Source organism: Rhincodon typus, chromosome 15 (genome assembly GCF_021869965.1).
Source record: "Rhincodon typus isolate 14 chromosome 15, sRhiTyp1.1, whole genome shotgun sequence".
NCBI classification, from domain to species: Eukaryota; Metazoa; Chordata; class Chondrichthyes; order Orectolobiformes; family Rhincodontidae; genus Rhincodon; species Rhincodon typus.
In genome coordinates this window covers 52,172,890-52,189,972 of record NC_063346.1, presented here as the reverse complement: position 1 = coordinate 52,189,972, position 17,083 = coordinate 52,172,890, and the positions used below count along the sequence as shown (strand labels likewise).

At 40.7% G+C, this 17,083-nt stretch overlaps 1 protein-coding gene across 4 annotated transcripts in view; it reads right to left on the bottom strand.

Moving 5' to 3' along the window:
• Window positions 1-17,083, bottom strand: part of pdpr (pyruvate dehydrogenase phosphatase regulatory subunit) — a 59,951-nt gene that overhangs the window by 18,339 nt on the left and 24,529 nt on the right. For 2 of the 4 annotated variants that reach the window (XR_007263779.1, XM_048605791.1), the window contains exons 5-12: window positions 16,208-16,371; window positions 12,092-12,213; window positions 9,526-9,643; window positions 8,021-8,170; window positions 6,316-6,508; window positions 2,943-3,067; window positions 1,919-2,074; window positions 494-627 (exon numbers count right to left, since the gene is read on the bottom strand). Coding sequence is in view for 3 of the 4 variants with exons in the window: in XM_048605791.1 (XP_048461748.1) it covers window positions 494-627; window positions 1,919-2,074; window positions 2,943-3,067; window positions 6,316-6,508; window positions 8,021-8,170; window positions 9,526-9,643; window positions 12,092-12,213; window positions 16,208-16,371 (1,162 nt within the window). In the remaining variant the exon portion in view is untranslated. Of the gene's footprint in view, window positions 1-493; window positions 628-1,918; window positions 2,075-2,942; window positions 3,068-6,315; window positions 6,509-8,020; window positions 8,213-9,525; window positions 9,644-12,091; window positions 12,214-16,207; window positions 16,372-17,083 lie in introns of those variants that run through there. The other 2 variants (XM_048605792.1, XM_048605793.1) reach the window with 2 other exon arrangements.

Below are 17,083 nucleotides of genomic sequence, written 5' to 3'. Positions count from 1 at the left end.
GTCAGCTTTCCTGCTCCTCTGATGCTGCTTGGCCTGCTGTGTTCATCCAGCTCTGCACCTTGTTATCTCAGGTGATAAATCCAGCCTTTTTTGACTCTGACTAGAATGTGACACTGATAGTAATCTGATTCTCCAGCATCTGCAGTTCCTACTATCTCTGGATTTATCACCTGTTGTAAACTTAATGAGACAGTGAGAGATTTGAAATGTCTAGCTGTTCATGACGTCACTTCTGAATTCCCACTCCCAGGTCTACTGAGAAATATTCTTGTACTTCACGTAGCTGAGTTACATGCAATGTTACCGGCACTGATATTTCTTAACTTTTAAAGCATTTTTGAAGACTTTCATCAGCGCTGAGGCTGCACTTCACACAGTTGAGTTACACACTGTCCTGCTGCAATTGATAAGTTTTAATTTGAAGGTAGTTTTGAGGACTTTCTATCAGTACTGATCCAGCTGAACATACATTACTGCTTCAGCAGAAACTCACACTGAGTTCAAACTTGGTGAAAGATGACATGTCAATGACACAAACAGCCTCTTTGCAGCACGTGACTTCTGCTCCCACAATGTCAAACCAGTCTGGTTTGTAGAAGGTCTTACTGTGGTCCAATTCCAACAAATCTAGGAAGAGAAAAGGGAGAGGTTCAGAGGCTGAAATTTCAGATTAATGCAAACAGAGAAGTTTCACAAAACAAGACCACAGACCAACGTGGGGCAGACAACACGAAAACGGACATCAGAGGCATGCTGGTCAGACTTGTGAAGGGTCGGAAGTGGCGTCGTTGGGAGTCAATGCTTGTTCCCATTTTTGTTCTCTGTATACATACAGGAGTTACACTTGGGTGTAGACAGCATCACCTTGATGTTCCCTAACAAGATACAAATAGCATGTTTGGCAAACAACCAGGATGACAGTAAGGCTTTGAGAGAGGGACAGTTTTGGTCATTGGGCAGTCAGGAGACAAGTGCAATTTAATGCGGATTCAGGTGAAGTAAAGCATTTTGAGGAAAAACACAAATAAACAAACAATCAGAAACTGAGAGAGCAAGTACAGAAAAAATGAAATTATATAATGGCTTTTATAAATAAGGGAACAGAATACAAAGTAATTAAAAATTTGTACAAATCACTGGTTATCCAACAGCTCATGCATGCAGTTTTGGGAACCGTATAGTAGAAAAGGCACTGAGCCCGCAAAGATTGTGGATTCCACAGTATAATGCCAACGATTGGAAACTGTAATTTTATGAGTGGGGACCTGAGACACCGAAACTTGTTGCACTGCCACAAGAAAGGATGAAAAGATTCAACATGGGTGTCATGGTGGCTCAGTGGTTAGCACTGCTGCCTCACAGTGCTAGGGACCTGGGTGCAATTCCACCCTCGGGCGACTGTGTGAAGTTTGCACATTCTCCCCATGTCTGTGTGGGTTTCCTCAAGGTGCTCCGGTTTCCTCCCACAGTCCAAAGATGTGCAGGTTAGGTGGATTGGCCATGCTAAATTGCCCATAGTGTCGGGGGATGTTTAAGTTAGGTGGGTTAGACATGGGAAATGCAGGGGTAGGGGGATAGGTCTGGGTGGAATGCTTTTCGGAGGGGCAGTGTGGCCTGTTTCCACACTGTAGGGATTCTTTGAAAAATTCTATGAATTTACATCAATCCTGCACTACAATAGTGTTCCACTGTCTGTAACATCCTGAGGTCATGAAAGACAAATTTAACATCATTTTGTTTTGCTGTACTGTTGTACAGATCGCCAAAATCATCCTGATCACCCTGTAACCTGTACCATTAATGATGCAGATTTAGTTCAAGAATTTTGTACAATCACTCAAGGCCAGGTCTGAGAGCCCACAATGTCAATCTTAGCAATCTGTGCTGCTTTAAAACAATGATGACATTCATAACTTACCCCTTCCAGGAGGGATAAAGTACTTCACTCTCTCAAAGCCATGCTTCTCCATCCAGCGCGCTCCTTGTGCGTCCAAGCGGTCGTACAGAGGAGAGGTCCTGAGCTGTCGGCCAGTCTGGAAATCCCAACGAGGAACTTTCAGTTCATAGATTAGAGCTACAATTAGAAAGGGAAACAAAAATGACGTCTTTCATCCAAGTGTTCCTGGCCACAGCTTCTTTCTATCTATGATTCAGGCCAGTCACAACGCATAGATCAGCAAAGTGGCTGAAAAAAAAGGTAAGATACCAAGATGTACAGTTTCTCACTGAAACTGATTGAAGCAGTGAACAGAGCAAAAAGATTACAAATTTTTGGCAATCTTCCAAAGAGAGAAAAAGCGGTTAAGCTCAGCAACAGTTTAAATAACACACACAATGCCAGAAAAGGCAATGCTTTCAAATTTAAAAAAAAAATCAAATTATCTCAAGTCAAATCAAACAGCATTGCACTGAATTATTATGGAAAGGAATTAGGCTGTTCTTTGTGTTTTTACTATCCTTAATTTCTCTCTTTCCTATTTCAGTGTCAAAAATTCATGTTTAACTATGAAGAAAGGGTGGCATTTTTGTCTGTTGTACGCAGCCAGACACTGTGTCAAGAGGGGCAGCTGAGAATTTCATTGTCATGTGGAGGGAAAGTAGAGATGACTGGCCCAGTTTGCTCCTGGTCTTTCCTCCTTGTGAGTAATGGGACTCTAGTTGAATTTATAAACCCATTGACATGCAAGAAAGTGCAACCTTGCTGTCTAAATTCTCATTTTTCTGGTCATTCTACAGCACTATCACCTGGCATCCAAATCAACAGAACCTGCAACAACAATGTCCCTAGTCCTAAAGGAATTTCAGTGGGCAGTACTGCCACATTCCTCACTCTGCCATTATCCTGTCTGGTATATTCATCATAGATCAAGGTCACTTCAACACACCGTCAGGTCCTGCTCCCAGTCATTGTTTCTTTACATATCAGTTTCCTGGAGACTTACGCATCACTTCCATGACACGATGTCGGAGGAATGTGCGGCTACTCTGGAGTGCCCCAAAGCGCTTAATATCCAATGGCCAGACATTAGTTGAAGGGTATCCATGCACCATCCATTCAGCCAAGTATCTACAGAAGGAAAGAAGACCAAATCTGAACACTAAATGCTTTCAGTTAGTGGTCAGAAAAACAAACCCACCTATATTTCAGAAGCTATTGAATCACAAGGAACAGAATCTAACACAGAATTATTTGAAGAAATTAAGATTTTTAGACTGTAAGGGTTAAATGTCACTTCCATCCCAAAAGCAGAAGGCAGGTTAAACTTTGTATGAAGTGAACATTATGCAGCTCAGAGTCTAGTGTCAGCTGGGATCCCTGTAAACAGGAGACAGTGTTAATGAAAACATTAAGAGTGGTTTGGGAGGAGATAGTGTTGGACAGACACTGATAGTTAAGACTGTACCGTGCAGGGCAAGATTCATTGGCTGGATGAAAGAGACCTTAACACATTAACCTGTAACATAAAGGGTCATCTGTTTATTTTTTGTGTATGAAGAGAGATTGGAATATGGATAAGAGGATGCTAACAGTATAAAACACTTCTGTGAACTTTAGAGTTTTACTGGAGGCTAATAATTTGACTTGCTCAAATAAAACAATCATAAAAACCTACACCTAGTCTCCAGCAGTTGATCATTTAAAAATCAATACAATACAATTAATAACTGGAGTCATACAGCATGGAAACAGACCCTTTTATGTCCAACTCATCAATGCTAACCATATTCCCAAACTAATCGAGCCCCCCCTTGTCTGTGTTTGACCCATATCTCTCCAAACTTTTCATATTCATGTATTTATCCAAATGTCTTTTAAATGTTGTAACTGTACTTGTGTCCACCACTTCCTCTGGTAGTTCATTCCACACACTGACCACTCTGTGTTTTAAAAAAAAAGTTGCCCCTCGTCATTTTTAAAACTTTCTCCTCTCACTTTAAAAATATGCCCTTGAGTTTTGAACTCCCCCACCCTAGGGAAAAGACCCTTGCTATTCACCTTATCTATCGCCCTCACGATTTTATAAACCTCTATATGGTCATCCCTAAACCTCCTAAGCTCCAGTGAAAAGAACCCCAGCCTAATTTTATAACTCAAACCCTCCATTCCCAGCAACATTCTGGTAAATATTTTCTGATCCCTCTCTAATTTAGTTATGTCCTGCCTACAGCAGAGCGACCAAAACTGCACACAGTACTCCAAAGAGGCCTCACCAATGTCCTGTACAACCTCAATAACTTGACTTCCCAACTCCTATAGTCAAAATGTCTGAGCAATGAAGGCAAGCATGTTATACACCTTCTTAACTACCCTATCTACCCACGATGCAAATTTCAAAGGATTAGCTACCTGACCCCCAAGGTCTCTCTGTTCTACAACAGTACCTGGGGCCCTACCATTAATTGTATAAGTTCTTCCCTCGCCTGTTTTGAGGAAGTGCAATACCTCACATTTATCAAAATTGAACTCCATCTGCCACTCTTCAGCCCATTGACCCAATTGATCAAAATCTCTTTGCAATCTTAGATAACCTTCCTCACTGACCACTATACCACCAACTTTAGGATTTTCTGCAAACTTTCCAATCATGCCTCCTATATTCTCATCCAAATCGTTTATTTAAGTGACAAACAAAAGCAGACACAGCACCGAATCCTGTGGAACACCACTGGTCACTGGCCTCCAATCTGAAAGACAACCCTCCACCACCACCCTGTCTCCTACTGTCAAGCCAATTTTGTATCCGATTGGCAAGCTCACCCTGAAAACCATGTGTTCTAATTTAGTAATTTGTCTATTATGCAGAACATTGTCAAAGGCTTTACTAAAGCCGTGTAAACAACATCTACTGCTCTCATTAATCTTTTTGGTTACTTCCTCAAAAAACTCAATGAAGTTTGTGAGACAACCTGCTAAGTATTTCCAATATTCTCTGTTTTATGTTTCAGGTTTCCTGTATTCTGCCTTTGAGTAAAGATGTGACATAAAAATGCTCATACACGTAAAAAATTTCACTTACAGGTCAATCCTTTTGAAGGAGATAGGAAAGGAAATGGCAACTTTCTTCCTCTACTACTCAATATTTATATCCAAGGAGCAGCACCTACCTACATTATCTCATCTGGAGTATGTAACATTGTCCTGACGACCATGATTTGGTCATAACGTCAAGAAAGAAAACTCAACTCTGTTCACACGATCAGTAATGATCGCATCCTCATATCTCGTCAGTGAACATCAACATGAACAAATCAAAAAACAGTGGTGGTCTGGGCTTGCATTATCATTTTTACAATAAATACCCATGAATACAAGATTCTTATTGCAATTGAACAACCTGAACAGAGAAAAAATAACTCTATCAAGCCAAGGCACACAGCATTCATGTAACTGACAGACTCTCTAAGCCCAACTGTACATACTCAGAGCAGAACACCTATACAGGAGTCAGGAGGAACTCCAGTAGCCTCTGCAATTCTGACATGTATACTGAGGGAATAAAAATAAAGGTTCCTCAAATAGAATTAGTTTGCTAAACTAATTCTACCTGAACATTTCACCTTTTACATAAGTGAAGGCATCTCAGGCCTCAAACTGAATAGTGGACAACAGGTTGGCCTGAGTGAATCTAACACAGTGCATCTCAGATCTTTATCATTTGCATCAACTTTGCACCAAATTCAAGATATCGATAAGCCTCTATGTTTTACATTATCTTGGTCAACCTTGGAATGAATGGTACAGTGGAACTCTTAGCAAAAGATATCTACTCTATAAGAACAAAAAGGTCTGTGAAACAAGAGACCAGCGTTGTGTTCTCCTCCTCTGTCCAGCTTCCTTCTAATTGCTGTCAGCTGCTTATGCTTTAACAAAACATTCTGCACAGTTTCTATCAGGGAAAGGTACACAATTCAGCAAGGACAAAAAACTTGAGACTTGGGCTCAACACAAAATGCAAACTCTGAGTAGCAATCATGATATTTTGAAATTAATTGATCCAAGAGTTTTATTGGGGGTGGGGGGGTGAGGAGGAGGAGGAAGGGGGAATACGCAAAGATTAAGTCATTTTTACCAACATCTCCACCACGTGCTTTATATAACTCTCTGACATAGACTTAAGAATGGTTTCAATATTTGCTTGTGAAGCAAATGATCAACTTATCAGAAGAAGCTTGCAGACGAGAGAAGGAAAAAATTTCTGAATTTGGCCCCTCCAAGTAAACTCGGTATTCCATCATATCTTCCTGTGAAATGCTACAACTTTTCGTCTTCACACAAAGTAAGTGTAGCCCTCCCAGTGTTGGCGAGCTACTCACTTGCCAGCGCCACCTGCAAAGGACGAGCCACTGGAGTTCATTCCCGCCAAAACAAAGTAGTTTTGCACAGCTGCTGACTCTCCCATGATGCATCGCATGTCAGCAGTGAAGGATTCTGGGCAGTTCACAAGCTGCAGGATCTCAGTTGACTCCAGGGAAGGCATTCGTCGCAGCAATGCACTCAGAAGTGGCTCTGACAACATAGGACAATCACAACATTAAATGGAATAATTAACTGGATTCATCCTTCAACATCATATCCCTGCAGTCGGAGAGTTGAGTGCTTCACAGTATTTGTATTCCTCCCAGTCCCATTTCCAAGCACACCCACCGTCCAAATCGGCTGGGTCTTTGTGATACAATTGCAATGGTACTCCTGAGCAGGAAGCCATTATCAAGCTTCCACCATGCAGTCACTGGATGGGGATGAGAAGCAGCACTCCTTGGCTGATCTTTCCTCTTCTTGCAACAAATGCTCTCAAACCAACTGCAGAACCCCTAACCCAAATCAGCCACCTCCAGCATGAATTGGGAATCAAACTTGCAATGATTTTCAGTACCTCATCAAGTGCTGATTTTACCACTGAAGCCTTCAGAGAAACTAAATCCTTGTTTATGTTACAGAGGGTGGACCTAACTATATGTACACTTTGGGTCAATCCTGCTACAGACCTTGACAAGCATTAATGACAGGTGAATCAATGAGAACCGCAAAAGTAAAAGACAGTTTGAATAACCTTAACTGCACAGAACAGCTTAGAAGGCTGAGTGTATTTACCATTGAGACGTACAGCTGCAGTGGTTTGATAGAATATATAAAAGGGCTAGATTATCTTCCCACTGCAGCGAGGTACTGAGGCTGTGCAAAATTAAGGCTTGGTTTAAATATTTGGTGTTCAGAGGACAGTGAACCCATGAAAAGCCTTTCTGGCTCATGTTGCAAACCCTCAAAGAATGCAGAGGCAAGCATGACATCTAATAAAAGGCAGGTGAAATATTACATTGAGTCCAGACTAGTTTTAGAGAACCAGAGGAATTGTCATTAAGCTTTTGTTGTTGCTTTGCCTTTATGCATTACATGGCTGCTGGTAAGTAGGAAGAGGATATCCAACCATAACATTACAGACTTTGAGTGTGGGGGGCAGGCTTGATGGGTCCAGCACTCTACCCATGATTCTCATCCCATATGCTCATAGCACTTATAACGTGAACACTGGGCAGGATAATAGGCCCAAACACAGACATGACTGCGAAATTAATATCACCAATTCTGCAGCAACATCATTATAACTCAATGCATGCCTTGAATAATGGATCCCTAAGGTAATGTTGACTCTGCCCAGCTAAGATAGTGTGGGCTAAGTTGTGGGGAAGGGGATTTGTTAATGTTTTGTCTATTTATAGAGAAGCAAGATGGTGGATCTGCAGCAGTGAATCCAAAATTCCATCTCTAAAATACCAAAAATACAAGATTCTACTACTTGCTAATGGTTGTCTCATATCTTTCAGCTCCCATTGTGTGAACTGAGATCAGATACCCTTATACAGATTTAACAACTGGTTAAAACACACACTGACGTGACCAGCTCCAGTACTGAACCAGCTACACCCAAGTTGCATGTTCCAACTTTCAACGCCTGCATTTGAACAATTGGCCTCCAAGCCCTGCAAGACCTACCCCACCCCATTCCCTACAATCACATACCATAATGATCCCAGTCCTCAAGCATGCTTTGGAACTCCAGCTGGTTTCTGCCCTCAGTGAAGATAGGTTTTGGGTTCTTTTCAAAGCCCCCAGAAAGTACGCCACCCTGCCAGTTGCGAACATAGATCCTACCGTCCAGATCCAGGATTACTGGGAAAGGAAGGAACATAGTTCATCAGAAAGGTCACAGCCCTGCGAAAGATGTGGGGAGGAGAAGATTAAGAGTTGTGCTCTTGGAGCATGGACAAAAAATATTTCACTGTGATATGCAGCCTACAGAAAATTATTCATTTAGGATAAATTCCTGCTATTAATGTTTGTAAGGCGATCTGTTCACGAGCAAGAGGTGAGTCAGCTGCTCAATATATGTAACCATACCATTCATGCAAGGGGTGGCCCCTCACAGGAGGACACCAATATTTTGGCTCATTTGCAATTGAAACCATCATTCTGCCTCCCTTTGCTATCCCTGGAAATATATTCACACAGGGTCAACCTTTCGTATCCTGTCCTCCTTTAACTGGAGGTCGTTCAAACCTCAATGTTAAAATTCTCATTCTTGGTTTCCCTCAAGCCCTACAATCCCCTGAGATACCTGCACACCTCTAACTCCAGCATCTTGAACATCCCCAATTTTAATCACTCCTTCATGCTGACATTCAGCTCCTCAGCCCTAAGCTCTGGAATACCCACCTGCAGCACTCCACCTTGCTTTCCTCCTGTGGGACACTGCTTTTTGACCTCTTTGATCAAGATTCAAGTCACCCAACCCAATATATCCTTTTGTAACTTAGTGTCATACTTCGATTTATAATGCCTATGTGTCATGCCTTTGATTGTTTTATTGCACAGAAGGCACAACATAAATATAAACTGTTGCTCTGGTCAGCATTAGCTGAGTTGCTTGAGTGCATCTCATCAGTGCCTCACAAGCTTATTGTTATGATTAATACATTATGTTCACATGCTTAAAGTTGGCTTCATAAACTTAAGGTCACAGTTTGAGTCCCAGCTATGCCAAGCGCTCCAGCAATGTGATCATGGTTAGCAGGCGTGTTTTGGCCTGGATGGCTAGGTACCTATTCTCAGGTACGAATGGCTACCTTACCCCTTAACATGTATATCACTGACAGGTGACCACTGGAAGCACAAAAGCAACTGCCTTATGATCTGGTCAAGCAACATAGTCTTATCTGCATATAAGAATTTCACTGGTGGCTATAAAGAAGGGTTTGCTGAGCTGGTCACAGAAAAGCAATAAACAGGAAACCTGTCAGCCTTCAATCCTGTTCGTGATGAGATATTTTCCCTCACTGATGCGGTGTTCCCCAGTTGGAGTCTCGTTATTTCAGTTAATATATCTGCTCCAACAGACCAAAAACAACAGACTCATCTTTTCCAAAAATGTCTTCAACTCGCTTCAGAAAGTACACATTGATTCATTCTTAAAACCTGCAGTAGTGAAATCAAACCATTGATTCCAGCCAGATATGCTGCTTCCTCACCTGGTGTGTCAGGGCGCAATCCCTGCTTCAGAGGTCGTGTCACCAGGTAAAAGTGTTCACACGGATGGAGTGGGACAGATACAGGCTCCTCACTCATTAAACCAAGTTCATAGGCCCACTGGCCAGAGATGAGCAGTTGATTAATGCGTGTAGGCGGAGAGAAAAAGAGAGAATGAAAGAACAGAGTTAGCTTCAAATACTAAACTCAAGACCAAAATATGTGTATTAATACTTCAGTTCTACAGGAGTTCAACTTGAAAGGTGTCGGCCAATTTTGTAGGTGTTAATTCCTTTAATCCTGGACTGTTGATGCCAAACAGTATGAAGCCAAGGTGGAAACACAAAGAATAAAACTACTCTAACATCAGGTGATTTTTATAACAATAAATGTTATATGGAAGTCATCAAATGCAGAGGATGCAACATGGATTTTAGTAAAGCCATTGACAAGATTCTGCATGGTAGAATAATTAGTAAAGTTAGCTCACATGGGATTTGGGGTAAGCTTGCCAATTGGATATGTAAGTGGCTTAACAGCAGGACAGAGAGTGATGATGGAGGGTTGCTTTTCAGACTGGAGGCCTATCACCAGTGGTGTTCCTCAGGGATTGGTTCCGAGGCCTCTTTTGTTTGTCATTTAGATAAATGATTAGGATGAGAATATAGAAGGCATGCTTACTAAGTTTGCAGATGACACCAAAATTGAAGACAGTGAAGAAAGTTTTCTAAGATTTCAAAGGGACCTTGATCAACTGGGTCAATGGGCTGAGGAATGGCAGATGGAGCTCAATCTGGATAAATGTAAGGTATTGCACTTTGGTACAACTAACAAGGGTGGAGGTTATATGATTAATGGTAGGGCCTTGGGTAGTGTTGTAGAACAGAATCTGGCATTCAGCTACATAGCTCTTTCAACTTTGCATCACATATAGGACGGTTAAAAAGGCGTTTGGTACACTTGCCTTCACTGCTCAGTACTTTTGTGCATAGGAGTTGTGAAGTCATGTTGAGGCTGTGCAGGACATTGGTGAGGCCCCTTCTGGAATACTGTGTCCAGTTCTGGTCACCCAGTTATAGGAAGGATATCATTAGGCTGGAGAGGGTTCAGAAGAGATTTACCAGAGAGTGTTGCTGGGTATGGAAGGTTTGCGATATAAAGGAAGGCTAAATCGGCTGGGACATTTTTCACTGGACCAGAGAAGATTGACAGACGACTTGATAGAAGTTTATAAAACAATGAGGGGTAAAGTTAATGGTAGTTGACTTTTCCTTTGGATGGTGGATTTCAAGACTAGGGCACATTTTTATGGTGAGAGGAGAGAGATTTAAAAAATACATGAGGGGCAATTTTTTTTTTTACTTAGAGGGTGGTTCACATGCGAAATGAACTTCCTGAGGCAGTGGTGGATGTGGGTACAATTCCAACATCTAAAAGTCATTAGGATAAGTACCTGAATAGGAAAGGTTTAGATAGACATGGACCAGGAGCAGGCAGGTGGGACTAGTTTAGTTTGGGCTGGTTGGACTGAAGGGTCTGTTTCCATGCTGTATGGGTTGAGGCACTGGGTGAAACAATCTGTTTAGAACTATGCAGTAGGAAGAATACCATGAAGCTGTCAGTCCTGTTCTGCAGTAGGTATCTCTTTAAGCAGGAGAATTGAATTAAACAGGACAGCTCTGTTGTACAGCCCACTGAAGTCACAATAGTTCTCAGGATCTCCTGAAACCCATCCTATACATACAAAATTGGGACAGTGGGCATGAGCACAGGAAAGCATTTTAGAGCTGCTAGAGTAACAACTGACTGCACGGACATCTCAAAACTTCACACTACAACGGAACAATATTACTGTCGAGTTCAAGATTAAATGTGTAGCCTAGAGGACCGTGGAACCTCACCCAATGGACATGCTGAAGATAGAGATCAATAAATTTCCAGATACAGGTAATTCTGCTATAACGCATGTTTCATTAACACAAATTGGCTGTAACGCAATTGATGAATAGTGGATGTTGTCTGAATAATGCGAATTTTTTGCTGTACAGGTATAACAATTTTCTAGCATGATTTCCCTATAATGTGATTTTCTATAGTTGCGTTCTTGTGTGAACTCGTGCAATCACATTATAGGAGAACCGCCTGTACTAATAACATCAAGGGATATGGGGTTAGTGCAGGAAATGGCATTGAGGCAGATCAGCCATTGTTTTAGAATGGAGGAGCAGGCTCAAAAGGAGAAATGGTCTACTCTTGTTTGTAGGAGTCTGCTAAAGATCATGGAACATCACTTCACAGGAAAATATGTTGCACTGTAATGCACTGGAAACTAAAAGGCAACATTCAGCTAACCTTCGCATCAAAAAGCAATGTTAGTATCTCAACAGTTTATGAAAAGACAACTCTCAATATTTTGTCTTAAAACCAGGTTGAGTTCCGCTTCACACTGCTCCTTTTTTGAATAGCAGGGAGGGAGTAGATATATAATGAATGTAGTAACTTCACAGTCAGTACAAATGACAGAATGCTGAGACAGTGTTATAATGATCCATCAACTAAATTGGTTACCTGCCCTGCACAGTTTACAAAGTATTCACATTCTATATGGCCTCTGTCAGTTTCAATTCCAGTCACATGACCTTTCTCGACCATCACGTGATTGACACTGGTCCCTTCATATATCTGCACACCTACAGTAAACAACATTTAATAGGGCTCAAAATTTAGCAAACTACATGGAGATAACAAATCTGTTCCGATAACTTACATTTCACCTTTAATATAGTAAAAATATTTGAAAATGCTTCACAGAAGTGTTATCAAACAAAATTTGACAGGAAGGCATAGAAGTAAATATTACAAAGTGACCAAAAGCTTGATTAAAGTGGTAGATTTGAAGGAGTGATTGGACAAAAAGATAGAAAAAAAAAATTAGACAGGAAATTCCAGGTTTCCTCTGGCTCAATTCCAGCATTTAATTAGACAGTGTCATTAACAAATGATTTGGATGAGAATATAGAAGGCAGAGTTATTAAGTTTGCAGACGACACCAAAATTGGTGGCATAGTAGGCAGTGAAGAAGGTTTTCTAAGGTTACAAAGGAATCTTGATCAAATGGGTCAATGGGCTGAAAGATGGCAAATGGAGTTCAATCTGGATGAATGCGAGGTACTGCATTTTAGTACAACAAACAAGAGTAGGGCTTATAGAATTAATGGTAGGACCTCGGGTAGTATTGTAGAACAGAAGAACCTAGGGGTGCAGGTACATAATTCTTTGAACTCATTTGCATCACATATAGGCAGGGTGGTTAAAAAGGCGTTTGGCACACTTGCCTTCATTGCTCAGTCCTTTGAGTACAGGAGTTGGGAAGTTATTGTTGAGGTTGTATAGGACATTGGTGCGGCCCCTTCTGGAATACGGTGTCCAGTTCTGGTTGCCCAGTTATAGGAAGGATATTATTAAGCTGGAGAGGGTTCAGAAGAGGTTTACCAGGGTGTTGCCAGTATAGGAGGTTTGAGTGATGAAGAAAGGCTTGCTAGGCTGAAACATTTTTACACGGGAGCGTAGGAGGATGAGAGGTGACCTTATAGAAGTTTATAAAATAATGAGGGGTACAGATAGAGTTATAGTAGTTGTCTTTTCCCTAGGATGGGGGAATTTCAAGACTAGGGGGCACATTTTTAAGGTGAGAGGAGAGAGATTTAGAAAAAGACATGAGGGGCAAGTTTTGTACACAGAGGATGGTTCATGTGTGGAATGAACTTCATGAGGAAGTGGTGGATGCAGGTACAATTACAACATTTAAAAGACATTTGGATAGATACATGAATAGGAAAGGTTTGGAGGGATATGTGCCAAAAGCATGCAGGTGGGACTAGTTTAGTTTGGGATTATGTTCAGCATGGACTGGTTAGACTGAAGAGTCATACAGTACGGAACAGACCGTATGACTCTAGAAGAAAACGGACCTTCAGGCCAGGACAGACCAATTCAGAAAGTGACCAAAATACTTCATCAAATAAATTGGTCTTAAGAATCATAAGAGGGGGTTTGGGAAGGAAACAAGTATAACAGCTACTTTCTTGAACCCAAAACAAGATTCTTAAACTTAGAACAAATTGTCTAGGTACAAAGAAAGAGATGGATAAGTTGGATTGGGTACATAGTCAAAAAAAGGTAAGGTTGTAAATAAACATTGAGGCATTTAAATAAATTAAAAAGTTAACAAAAATTTGTTCTATTAAAGAAAGGTTCAGTGACAAAGATCTTCTGTGGCTTACGAGGGAAGTTAAGGACAGTATTAAATTAAAAGAACATGGAGAAGAACAACTGTAAGCTGAGCAAAAATACAGCAAAAAAAAAGTAAAACAGTCAAGAATATAGAAAAGGGAAAAAAAAAGCTGAAGTAAATATTGGCTCCTAAAAAGGCAGAGGCAGGAAAAATTATCATGGGAAATGGCAAAGGTGCTGAAAATATGTTTTGAGTCTGTCTTTGCAGTAAAAGACACAGGTTGCATTCCAAAAATATAGGACAACTATGGAAATGATAAAGAGTGAGAAACTTAAAAGTAATTGTTATTAGCAGACAACAAGTTTTTAACAAAAGCTAAGGGACTAAAGCCAACAAATCCCCAGAATCTGGTGATGTAATTCTTAGTTTCTAAAGCAGGCAGCTGATAAAATAGCTGATGCATTGCTTACAATTTTCTCAAGTTCCCTAGATTCCAGAATGGTCCCAGTGATTTGGAAACTAGCAAACATAAGAGAACGACAGGTCAGTCAGCCTTGACAGAAGTTATTGGGAAAATGGTGAAACCTACTCGGAAGGAAATTTAACACTGCAATTCAAAAACCACAGTCTAATAAGAACTGAAGAGATAGAAGCAAGGATAGTTAATTTGGTCCTTTAAACCTGTGCTGCCATTTAATAGGATCATGGTTGATCTGCCGGTAGTCTTAATTTCACTGTTCTGTTCACCATTACATTTTGCAACCTTGCAAATCAATAATCTGTACAACTCAACCTTGAATACAATTATTTAGCCATCACTGCTTTCTGGAATAGCAATTCCAAAGATTAAAAAGCCTGAGAAGGAATTCCGCCTGATCTCCATGTTCAAGGAGACCCCTTATTGAGACTGTGTCCCCTAGTTGTAGAATCTGCATAAGAAGAAACATCCTTTCAGTATCTACACTCAAGTTCCCTCAGAATCTTGTATGTTTCAAGTTCTATTTTTCTAAACTCTAATGGGCAGCTTTCTCAACCCTCCCTCAGAAGACACCTCTTCATCCTAAAATCAACAAGTGAACTTTTTCTAACCTGCATCCAACGCAAATACATTCCCCATCAAATAAAACAAAAACTGTACACTGGTGTAATTTCAAAAAAGCCTTGGAAGATTGGTTAACTGCCAGGAAGCAGGAAAGAAATAGGTCATTTTCAATTTGCGGAGTGTTGCAAAAATCAGCACAGGGGCATCTGCTATTTAAAAATCTATACTTAGATTAAAAGAGAGTAATGTATCCAAGTTTGCTGACAATACAAAGCTAGATGGCAATGTAAACAGTGAGGGGACATAAGGAGTCTGCAAAGATAAACAGGTCAAGTGTGTGGAACAACATGTATGAGGTTATTCATGTTGGCAGTAATAAAAAAAAGCGAAACTTCTTTTCAAAGGCATGTAACTTCTAAATGTTGAAGATTAGAGAAACTTGGGTGTACCTTACATGGAACACAAATTTAGCATACAGCTACAGCAACAATTAGGCAGATAAACAGTGAAACAACTGGAGTATAAGAATAAGGAAGTACTCTACAATTTCCTTTGATAAGACCATGCCTGGTAATACTGTGCCATATGTAAGAAAATGCTCAATAAAATTGACAGTTCACTAGATTTGTTCCTGGAATATGAAATCTATCCTTTGCCTATTGACTCTCAAATTTTAGATGAGTGGTGATCTTGTTGAAGGATACAAGATTTTGCAGGGGCTGGACAGGGAAGACACAAAGGTTGATTGCACTAACTAGGGAACCTAGAAGACAGTGGCATATTCTCAGCGTTAAGAATTGATAATTTAGGACCGAGAGGAGGAGAAATTCTTTCCTCAAAGGTTCAGAATCTTTACAATGATTTACCCCAGAAACTTGTGAATGGTTCACCGTTGAGCATATTCAAGGTTGGGATGGATGACTTTTGATCTCGGGGAACTGTGGTGTTCAGGTAATAGGTGGTAACATTGAAGATTAATCGGCCAAAATTGCACTGAATGGTGGAGTTCATGAAGCTGTACTTTGTGCCTATTTCCTATCTAATTCCCTAACATGGAACCATCATGGTAACAAGCACGTCCACCAACAGTGGAACAAAAAACTCTGTTATCCATGCTGAACAAATCCTTCGTAACCACAGCATTACGTCACATGGCCAGTCTGTGCTGAGCTCACAAACTATAGAGACAAAGGTGGATTCAAGTGTTGTAAAAAGGATAGTGAGGAACTGCATGTTCAACCTTGCTCAGAGTATTCATCTGTAAGACCTTTCATAGGCACATAATGTAAACCAAGATCAGAGAGTTGTAAATACTCAAGGTGCTATTGTGCATCCATTTTTATTTTACAATTGCTCTCCATTTAAAATTTATTGGATTTAAATGCTATCCATGAGCCAGGGAACTCACCGTTGTTTACAGCAGCTATCACGAGTGCCTGGACAACATCTGGTGGTGAGATGACTGCATCTCCTGGGACATGCATTGCTCCAACCAGGTCATGGATATTTACCAGAGGGTGCAGCTGGGCTACCTGTTTCGGACTGATGATGTCACACGGGATTCCCATTACCCTAATAACACATGGAACAACACACTTAATATTTTGTGTGACATAACAGCGTTTGCTTTTTGAGACAGAGTGGATAAATGAACTTGGCATATACTTACGGATACCATCAATACAACCAAATTGCATGACAATTATAGGAGAGATAATCACAGACCACTGCATCTCATTAAGAAGGCTTCTGAATAATTTTCAGGGATGCAAAATTAATAGAAGATGGTCACCAGCACAACAGTCCTTCAACATTTAATTCTGAACTGCAACAGTTCAAGAATCAGCTCATCATCACCATTTCAAAGGTGATTTGGAATGGCCTACCCAAGCCAGCAACACCTACGTCTGATGAATGAATGTAAAAAAAAATTCACAAAGTCCTGAGTTGCCACTGTCTGTTCAAGTAAGGCCTGTGTTAGTTCCTTCCAGAACGTCAAAAAGATAACATGTACATGAACCATGTCGTTTAATGTGATTTCACAGTTGCTCCCTTTACCCACTGCATGTTGTTTGTTTCTGTATGTTGCTGTCCAGTAGAAGTTAGATATCTATTTCTGCTCCATTTCCATTTTTACTGGATTGTCCTGTGTTTAAGGCAATTGTCCATGTCCCAGGTTGATTACAGGTTGGAGGGTAATGTGGGGCCTGCTGTGTTCCTAAAGCTCCACACTGTGGTGACTCTCTGACTCTCTGACTCTCTGACTCTCTGACTCTCTGACTCT